The 10,041-nt window shown below is 32.2% G+C and overlaps 1 protein-coding gene across 1 annotated transcript; it reads right to left on the bottom strand.

Moving 5' to 3' along the window:
• Positions 1–186: 186 nt before the first annotated feature.
• LOC129892032 (protein DJ-1 homolog B-like) lies at positions 187–4,592 on the bottom strand. The gene is made up of 8 exons (XM_055967555.1): positions 4,382–4,592; positions 4,028–4,228; positions 3,084–3,233; positions 2,800–2,982; positions 1,926–2,006; positions 1,178–1,378; positions 961–1,101; positions 187–632 (listed from the first exon to the last, which is right to left on the bottom strand). The coding sequence occupies exons 1-8, from the start codon at positions 4,544–4,546 to the stop codon at positions 435–437; spliced, it is 1,320 nt and encodes a 439-aa protein (XP_055823530.1). The 5' UTR covers positions 4,547–4,592; the 3' UTR covers positions 187–434.
• Positions 4,593–10,041: the final 5,449 nt, after the last annotated feature.

The raw sequence follows: 10,041 nt of genomic DNA on the forward strand, positions 1-10,041 counted from the left end.
AAGAAATAATAGCTTTAGCTTCTATTGTTATTTTTTTCCCAAGCATTCTACATTAGAGATGTGGGTTTTCAAGTAAGACAAAGGCAAGCACGAAAAGATAAGAGATAAAATTACTATAAAAAATTAAAATAAAATTATTAAATAATAAATTAAGATAAAATGAGAGAAAAGTATAAGGTAACGGGCAATCCTACCAAATCGATGGGACTTTTTTGTCCGTATCTAATAATGAATTTAATGATATAATGCAATAAAATTTAAGTAATTAACAACAGAAACATAATTTAAACTAACACTTACACCGCAATACAAATAAGTAACAACCATCCAAACAGGCTGGAAGTGCACACTGATGGCAAAGTTTATTATACGACAACTATGGGTGTACATATATGATACTAAAGACGGAAGACACCAGCAAAAAGAGTTAATACTTAGAAAACCATCTCCTTTGCTACCTCTAATGTTTCCTTGTGCCCAATAAACTTATCTGCAATGGCCAGTGCAAACTCCATGGTAGTTCCTGGTCCTCTGCTAGTAACGAGATTTCCATCAACCACCACCCTATTTTCTGCTTCGCTTGGATCAGAGAGTTTGTTGCACAAAGCTGGAAATGCAGTAGCCTTTTTACCCTGGATAGCAGGAAAATGATGCATGTCAACTAACAGACCAGAAATAAAGCAGTCAAATGCATTAACAGCGTAATGCAAAGCATGCTATGCTGCAAGATTTGCAACAATAAGTCCCTTGTACATTCAATAATGTAATACTGTTGTTTTTAAGCCTATTAAGATGAACCAATATAACCTAGCTCAACAAGGTTAAGCCCAACAAGACCTGTAAGTTGTGGCCTTTATATCCTGATAACCAAGGGAATGTACAAATTATAGTACTCGAGGTAATCGCTTGCTTAAAAACAGTTCAACTTTCAAAATCCAAGAGCATGAGATGTCTTGTTACCTTGAGCAGCCCATGGGGCTCTAGGACAAGAGCGGGAGATGCACACATTGCTCCATATGGTTTGCTTGATTCTCTCTGCTTCTTCAGCATGTCAACCAACTTTTCTGATTTGGCAAATGTTTCGGCACCACCAAGACCACCCTGCATATTCGTATATTACAGTAAGACAAGAACTTCAAGGAGCTTTAGAAGCAGAATTCCAGAGGATTGTACTCACTGGTAGAACAATGAGATCGTATGACAGTTTAGCAGCTTCATCAAGGAGCACATCTGCTACTAGTTTAACTTTTCTGGAAGCAACAATCTCCAATGTATCTTCCAGAGATGCCACTACTACTTGGGCGTTTGCTCGCCGAAGTACATCAATAATAATAGCAGCTTCCATTTCCTCAGAACCATTTGCAATAGGTACAAGAATCTGTCAAACAAGTAACTCTAGATAATTTAAGAAATATTAAGAACTTGAACATTTTTTTGACAAGTTAAGAACTTGAAAATTAGCATGGTGGTGATTCAGCTCCAAAACTCGAAGAACAATTCATAACATACTATAAGTACAACATATTGCTGTTCCTTCAGAAGCTAAACACTCTACCTAGAAATAGGACATTGCTATTACTTCCAAAGGTGAAAAAGACTTTCATGAATGATGGTTTGCGTAAAAGTTTGCTAACCCTTAACTCTGGGGACGTGGTTATACACGGATGCCCATAGAATACCTCATCCTTTGCTTTTTGAGCATATATATATTATGACTCACAAAGTTCTCCTACAACATTTACCAGCTCAACAATGTATGTATCAACATAAACATCCTTATTAAAAATGTATCAACATACACATGATAGTAGATCTTAATATATGCAAAATCCAAGTGGATCATTGTAGAGAAATGATTAAAAAAATTAAGTACATAAATTATTGTAGAGAAACTGACAGAGCTGCACTCCTCAGCCAAAACTTACCCGTGGCTTACTCGTGAATGTCCAATTTACTGAATTAAGCTCCGCATATGCAAATTCTTCACTGTGATTTGGGCGCATCACCTGAATATGAATAATCCCAAAATTTCATAAATAAATGGCACCAAGCAAATACTAGAACTGCAAAATGAAAGCATCTAGGTCTCCGATACCAAAGCTAAAATGATCAAGAAAAAGCATTGACTAATAGCAGGATGTATAGAATACATATTGACTGAAAAATGTACTATGAACAAACAAAAGATTCAATACCAGAAGAAGAACCAACTAAGAACTAATTTCAACAACTGTACACATAAAGATAATCATCCGGACAAAACAATTCAGTGGGCCAAATTGATATATGATGAGAAAAGCTATGAGGCCATAAAGTTGCGTTCTGCATCTTGATCTTGTATCGAAATCAACAAAGGTGAGCCCGACCTCTGATTTTCAACACTTGACATAACCACTCTACTCTCCTCCAAAAGATCAGATTCTAAGAAGAAGATAACCATTATGCTACCCAACCTTCAGCCAATTATGCACCAGTTGAACACCCACAGTTCCTCCAGCTACTTGTTCACATAACTATGACATAGAATATTCAGAAACAACCTTCTTTTCTATTGCAGCATAGTAGGATACATTTTAACATTTTAGTTAGTTTATCTCCTTCAAACAAGAATCATACATTGAAGAGAAAGGAATTAACTTGCTTGTTTCAGCATATATATATGTTAACATACGACACAGATGCAAATCCAAGTCCTGAATATCCAAAATTTTAGGTCTACAATACCGTCTCCCACGTCAAGCCAAGACATTGCTTCCACTTCTATGATAAAAAACGAAGGGGGTGAGATTGGAAATATACCAGTGGGCCAGAAACTTCATTAGCCTTCTCTTTTCCATACAACTCCTCAACCAATGCAACAGCATACTCGATGGATGTTCCCGGCCCACGACTTGTCACAACTTTTGCATCCTTTTGGACTCTGGACTCAACAGCAATGGCATGACATGATAGTTCCTCCATATACGATGGATAACACGTTGCCTATCAAAGAATAAAGAGAAAACACAATTCTAACTTTCAGTCCCTTCAAGAAAGAATAACATACTTGAGTTTTAAGCAGGGAAAGAAATGAATGAACTAACTTTCAGCCCCTTCAAAAGGCCCCATGATCCAAGTGCTACCGCAGGAGCAGCGCATATTGCAGCATACAACTTTCCTTTTTCAGCTTGCTTTTTTACAATGCTTTCCAAAATTTTGCAGTTCCCAAGGTTGGCTGCACCAGGTAACCCTCCCTGCAGAATGGCGAAAATATTACCCCAAAAAAGAATCATAACTACAGAGGCTATCGTCAGGTGTCCCTGAATGAGACTTGATCAGTATCAAGAACATTTAAGCATCATACATCATGTTCGCTCAGGAAAAGGGACAGAACATGTAAGAAGAGATCCTTCTTGCAATATTCATCATTTCCAGTTACTAACCAATACAACTGTAAAGAATTTACTTGCTTTTCCAACACAAAGGTCTGTAAAATGGACAAGAATTGTATATGCATCCTCTTTATCCTCTTACATTCCCCCAAACCCTAAGCACTTTGCTTTTTTAGCACGTCTCTTTTAACCTCATTGAAAGTAACAAAGATAATGTAATGCAAAATTGTTAACTCTTTAATTGTTACAACAATTTTCATGGACACATGCAAAAATGGACATTATAAAATGATCATCATAGCATCTGCGCTCTTACACAACTGATCATAATGGTCTTGCTAAAACTGAATCACATAATAATGAACATAGACTTCTATAATTCAGGACGACTTTATCTAGAATCCGTACTTCAAGTCTTCCACCAAAATATAACAGACAATTAATACGAGCTGGCTCAAAAGAGAACGATCTGTGTCCAGACTAAGACACATAAACTGAGGGTATAAATAATGCAGGTATTAGCTATTCGGAAACTAAGCAAATGATTTAGTACAGCTTGAGTGTGCTCATCTAACCAATGTTCAACTCCGCAGATCCTATATACAAAACTACCCCCGATTCTTCCCTACTTTTGTGAACTAGAACAATAAACATACCGGAAGCGAGATAAGGTCGAATTCAGTATCTACGCAATCCGAAATTAGAGCATCAGCAACAATCTTAATTCCATACATAACTTCAATCTGAAGCTGATTCTCAACGGAAGCAACAGTAACCTCCGCACCAGCCCTCCGCAGTATATCTATCGGCACTATAGCCTCAATAGGCTCTGTCCCGTTCGCAATCGGTACCAATACCTATAACATACAAATGTATAAAGGAACCGTAAACAAATCTATAGTTATTATCATATATATTTACTTGAAATCGTTCGAGTAAACTTCAAATTCTGAATTCTGTCTCTTATCAAAAATCATTTTCCGAAAGAGAAAAGTATAGATAATACGAACCTTCTTAGTAGCAGAAGCCATGGCTGAAATTGAAGTTACTCGAGAGAATTTTCTAGACTTGGGAGGAGTGGAGAGAGTGAAAAATGAGTGAATTTTGGGGTTTTGGTGGAGTTTTATAAAGGAGGGGAAAGGAGTAGTGAGGTGTCGCAATATTGGTGCTGCCATTTTTATTTCTATTAGACGCTTGAGCAAAAGAAGGGTCGAGACTCGAGCCGAGGATAGAGATGGCTAATAAAAATTGCTCATGGGTCCTATGGATGCATTGTGTTAACACGTTGTGGGAATTAGTTGTTGAATATCGTATCATAATAGATTTGCCTTTACACGTTGCGATGGCTGTTAAATATAAAAATATGTTAAAGGTCAAATTAGAAATCTGGATATAAATTTAGTAGAATCTAATTAAAAAATATATATATTTTAAAATTATAGACATACACATTTATAATGTGTTAACAATAAGTCCATAAAGTAATATTAAATTGAGCTTCAAATCTATTGATCTAAAGTTTGATGTAACTATTAAACTTAAGTAATGAACTTTAAAACAAAGTTCAAATTAGTTTTTTAAGAAGTTAGAGCGTAAATCAGGATATCTTATTTTATATGAAGCTAGGCATAAGCCTCGAGACATAAAATGCAAATCCTAGAAATATTTAAAATTTTAATCTATTAACACAAAATTTATTTATTTTTAAAAATCACATTAATAATTTTAAAAAAAACTTAAACGTGATTAAAGAAATTCATTGACCAAAAAACTTTTAACATGATTTTAAAAGTTTAAATAATGTAATAGTATAAGGGTTATTATGAGATGAAATTCAACTTACATCTTAACTTTTAAACAATAAAAGAATCACAAATTCTTATATATACATTACCATCATACTATAAAGAAAATAATTAATAAACTAATTAAAACATTTTCTTCATGAATAAGAATAAAATTATTTTTAAATAACTAAATAAAATAATATGACTATTTTGAGACAAGACAAAAAAGCATGAAGACATCAAGTGATCTCAAATATTAAATATGCATACAATTTGTTATTTGATTTCTTCTTAATCTTTTTATTGCTATAGGTGAAAAAGTATTAAGTAGCATTCATTTGTCAAAGAATTATGGTCAAACATGTTAAGAATGTAAAATTAAATGCAGTATAAACCTCACATGATTAAGCTTCACACGTAATTAGTTTCCAAACGTTTTGCCAATGCCTCATATCAAGAAGAATCCCGAGATTGACTGTCTTCAAAAATATTTGTTCAAACTGCAACAATTCAATTGCACTACTACGTACTAATCTATTACAAACAATGAACAAGAACAGTTTCATGTCCAACAATAAAGAAAAGGAAAGCTTTCAATTGGATTCATGACTTACCTTTCTTCTTTTAAGTATTTCAAGAGACTCAAGATTAACCTAAATGGATCGTGTTAGGTATTTACATTTTTTTTTCATAAGTTATTTTTTAGAAACAGGAAGATTATTCTTTTGTTGTTTACCTTTTTTCTCTTTATTGAATAATTGATCCAATAACTTAAATAACTTTCTTTCTTTAATTAAAAGAGGCGTAACAAAACTTAAAAACCTTCACCTAAGACTATCAAGCCATGTAAAGAAAGCAAAAAAATTTCCACTCAAATTTGTATAAGACTGAAGGAGTAGGAATCACGCGACACTTTATTTTTAAAAAGATGGTCAAATAACAAAATTTACTACAATTCTTATTAATATTGTGTACTTACTTAGGTCTAGTCGAGTCATTGACATAATAACTTGAGATCTATCAAAAAAATTCAAATTAAAAATATCACATTTAATTAATATTATAATATATTAACTTTTATCAAATCTTAAATTTTATTATCGTGATCTGAAGTTCAAACTATCACATCTTAAATTTTATATAAAAAATTATATTATATTTTTATTGTAAATTTTACTCCTATTAATCTTAATTCGATAAGAAGTAACTAAATATGATTAGTGTCTCAACATATTAATTAATGATGCTTGAATCTTCTTCCTTTCCGCAATATTTTTTTTAAAGAAAAATATCATCAAAAAATTGAAGCTCCATGATTCATCCTTTACTTTTTCAAAACTTTAACTCTATTTTAATATATATCTTATCGTGATATGCTAGTCTAGGGTATGATATACATATCAATATAACATCTTTGCTTTTAAAATTTCAAATATCTTTAAGATTTATCTAATTTATAGGGAAAGAAATTAGGAAATAAAAAATTAAAAATAAAATTATTAAAAAAGAAAGACAATAAATAAGAAAGAAGATGACGACAAGAAAATAAAGGGGAGGATAAGGAGACGAAGGCAACTGAATTCAAAGGAGAGGAAGAGAAGGAGAAGTGGAGAAGGAAACGAGAAAGGAGAAAAAGTATTAAAAGAAGCAGAAAAAGAAGATAAACGAAGATGAGAAGATGAAAAATCAAGTTCTTTCTTTCAGTCATGATTATCGTTAATTAATTATTATATTATAATTATATTATGTGCAATTGCATTATAATCATATTACATGCAATTGTCAATCAATAGTATTACAAACTTCTGAATTCTGTTCCATTAAATAAACAATCTATACAAATATGTGCAAATAAACTAATACCATTCTATTAAGCATCTTTGTAAATATGATATTTATTAGTATTAATTAAATTTTGATGTTTTTTTTTTTGAAACAAGCTTTTTGATTAATTATTGATCAAATCAAAGTTGAGTACATCGTGAATCAAAGATGGGGATCTATTATCCACTCTATAGCATCAGTTATAGAACTCGAAGCCCGAGCTAACTAGTGGGCACACTGATTCGCTGATCTTTTAACAAAAGATAAAGAAATAGAAGTAAAGCCACAGATGAGTGCTTTACAATCATGAATAATAACATCAAAGTACGAATTGTTTCCATAGGTTTTTTCCAGCTCTTGTTTAACCAAAAAATTGTCTATCTCAATTATCGTCATTGCTGCAAAGTGTTCCTTTAGCTAACTTGTGCTTCTCAAACACCCACAACCTCAGCCTAAGTGAATCATATTGTCTACCTAATCGACTAGAGCGGCCTCTGATGAAGCTTTCATGAGAATCCCAAACTAGCATGCCGACTCCAGTTATTCCAAAAGCAAGATCCCAAGAAGCATCAATGTTGCATTTAAAGATATTCTCACCAGGAGGAACCTATTTTGTTGCAAAATTAGGTTCTATCGTAATAAAACTGGAGTTTGGTGTTCTTGCTTTAGTCTAGTCTTGTCAAAATCGGACTGCCTTTTAAAAAATAATTTCAGGCCGTAAAGAACTTCCCTTCCACACAAGATTATTTCTAGCATTCCAAATTTCCCATAGGATCATGATAGCTTCATGTAATTGATCAAGGGTCACAATATCAATCAACGACTTGAACCAATCCAAAAGCAATGGTCCAGATAGTCGCCATCCCAATAATGATTTAAGCCAAACTTGTTTTGACACATTGCACTCGATTAAACAATGCATTATTGTTTGTGTCCCTGGGAGGCATGCTTGACATATATCGGATTGAAGAATCTTCTAATTCACTAAGTTATCACAATTTGGAAGAACACCATTCAAAGCTCTCCAAACAAAATTCAACACCTTATGAGACATTTTCAATTTCTAGATTTTCCACCAAAATTGTCCATTCAGGACATGTGTAGTAGCATTGTGCAGCTCTGAATACCCACTTTTGATGGTGTATCGTCCTTTTCTATCAAGTTTTCATATTTATTAATCATCCTTGAGGGTAAATTCCAATAGCATTCGCCTAACGCAATCTATCTCATCAGTGAAGAAGAGTGCTCCAACTTGTGAGTATTCCAAGTTCTTGTATCCAAATCAATAATATTTGCCACCCGCAACTCTAATAAGTATTCATCGGGGTACTGTGAATAAATGATGATTGTCCCACCGGTAATCTTGTATTTATTAGTTTACAAATTAAAAGTAAACTATACATGTTTAAATTTTGAGTAAACACATGTTTTAGTTATTTAATTTTTAGATCTAAATATAATATCTTGATAATTAAACTCAAGCATCTTAACATTAATAAAAGCAAATGAAACATTAGACCGCTTTTACATTGATATTTATTTAGATTCACGCGTAATCAACAAAATAGAAATTTAACTAAAGAAAATAAATTTATTTTTTTTACATTAAAAATCTAAATAAGTTTTAAGTATCGTTTATAAGTGTATCTGACTTAAATTTGTTAAAAGAATAAATTTCATATTTTTGAATGTGTCTTTTCAAATTAGTAAATCTATTACATGTTTATAATTTCGTTCACTCAAAATCTACACATTTATTTATCTCTTTCGAGATTTATGTGATATTATTATTGTTTACTTTCAGTAAATATCAACAATCTTTAATAATGACACGAAGATGATGATATTGTATATACTTATCCTCAACAAATATGACAAGAAGTAAGCAGTCCTTCTCTATTGCTAATATTTGATAGTCCCTTTCTTTTGCTAATTTGAGACCTTGTTTGATATATCTATTCTATAGTGGGAATTGACGTAAGCTTCAACTTACAAGATTATCCAATATCAATTGTGTCTTGATCATTTCTAAAGATCCCCCACAAGCAATATCTCCGATTTGATTCTTCTTGCTATCATCATTATTAAGTTTCTTCTTTAATGTATAAAGAGTTAAATACTATATTAGTTTAACTTGTTTAAAAGTATAGATTTACGAAGAAAATACGTCATCAATTTTCTTATCAATTTGCTTGCATATATTTCAATCGGTAAATGTTTTTCTAGATCTAATTCGTTTTTTTTTTTTTATGTATGTTACTTAATTAAAAAATATAAATACAATATCGCATGAAGTTCCTATGAATTGTATATGATATCATCAAGTCATTTTAATGCAACTGAATTCGAGTCCAGACAAACGTCTTTTTACACACACATACTAAAAAAAACAACCCATGAAAATGCTCATAAGCGGAATCCATTGGTGGCCATCTAAAGTTGGCACCAACTTTCACTTAGACATCTTAACTAAGCTTTGTTCATTTTAGACACCTCAAGTAAGGTTTCGATATGTTATTTTGACACTTTTTTTACAATCACCCAAATATCTAAAGTGTGTGTAATACACTTGCCGATGATGTGTCAAAGTGACCAATTAAATGAAGACACGTGGCATATATATCAAAAATAATTTTAAAATAATGACTTTTGAGTAGAAAAAAAAGTGGTCATTAAGTTGATGACATATGACATTTTTTACCCAAATAATAATTAAAAAAAGAAGAAATTCATCTTCTAAAAAAAGTGATTTTCGAAAAAAAAAAAAACCTCCCCCACCTAGTTGTCTTCTTCACCCATCCCACCCAGTCGTTGTCGTCTTCTCCACCTCCACCCACCCCAACCCCAACTCCTTCCCCACCCATATTGTCATCTCAAGAAACACTATCAAAAGAAACTATTTTGAAAATTTTATTTTACAAAGATATAATTTTTTCTACTTTAGTTTTAAAAAATCAGTTACTAATTAACAATAAAAGGAAAACAAGAACTAGATCTAGACAATGACAATGAGATTACAAAATCAAGGTCCAAAGTTATGGAGGAAAACATCTAGAAAA

The sequence above is a fragment of the Solanum dulcamara genome, chromosome 6 (assembly GCF_947179165.1).
Source record: "Solanum dulcamara chromosome 6, daSolDulc1.2, whole genome shotgun sequence".
NCBI lineage: Eukaryota > Viridiplantae > Streptophyta > Magnoliopsida > Solanales > Solanaceae > Solanum > Solanum dulcamara.

What these genes read in the sequence shown, in the direction of transcription:
- LOC129892032 (XM_055967555.1), bottom strand. Translation starts at nt 4,546, where the DNA reads ATGGCAGCACCAATATTGCGACACCTCACTACTCCTTTCCCCTCCTTT. An exon ending in TGGCTTCTGCTACTAAGAAG is followed by an intron (nt 4,229 to 4,381) that starts GTTCGTATTATC and finishes TGTATGTTATAG; the next exon opens with GTATTGGTACCGATTGCGAA. An exon ending in ATGAAGTTTCTGGCCCACTG is followed by an intron (nt 2,007 to 2,799) that starts GTATATTTCCAA and finishes ATTCATATTCAG; the next exon opens with GTGATGCGCCCAAATCACAG.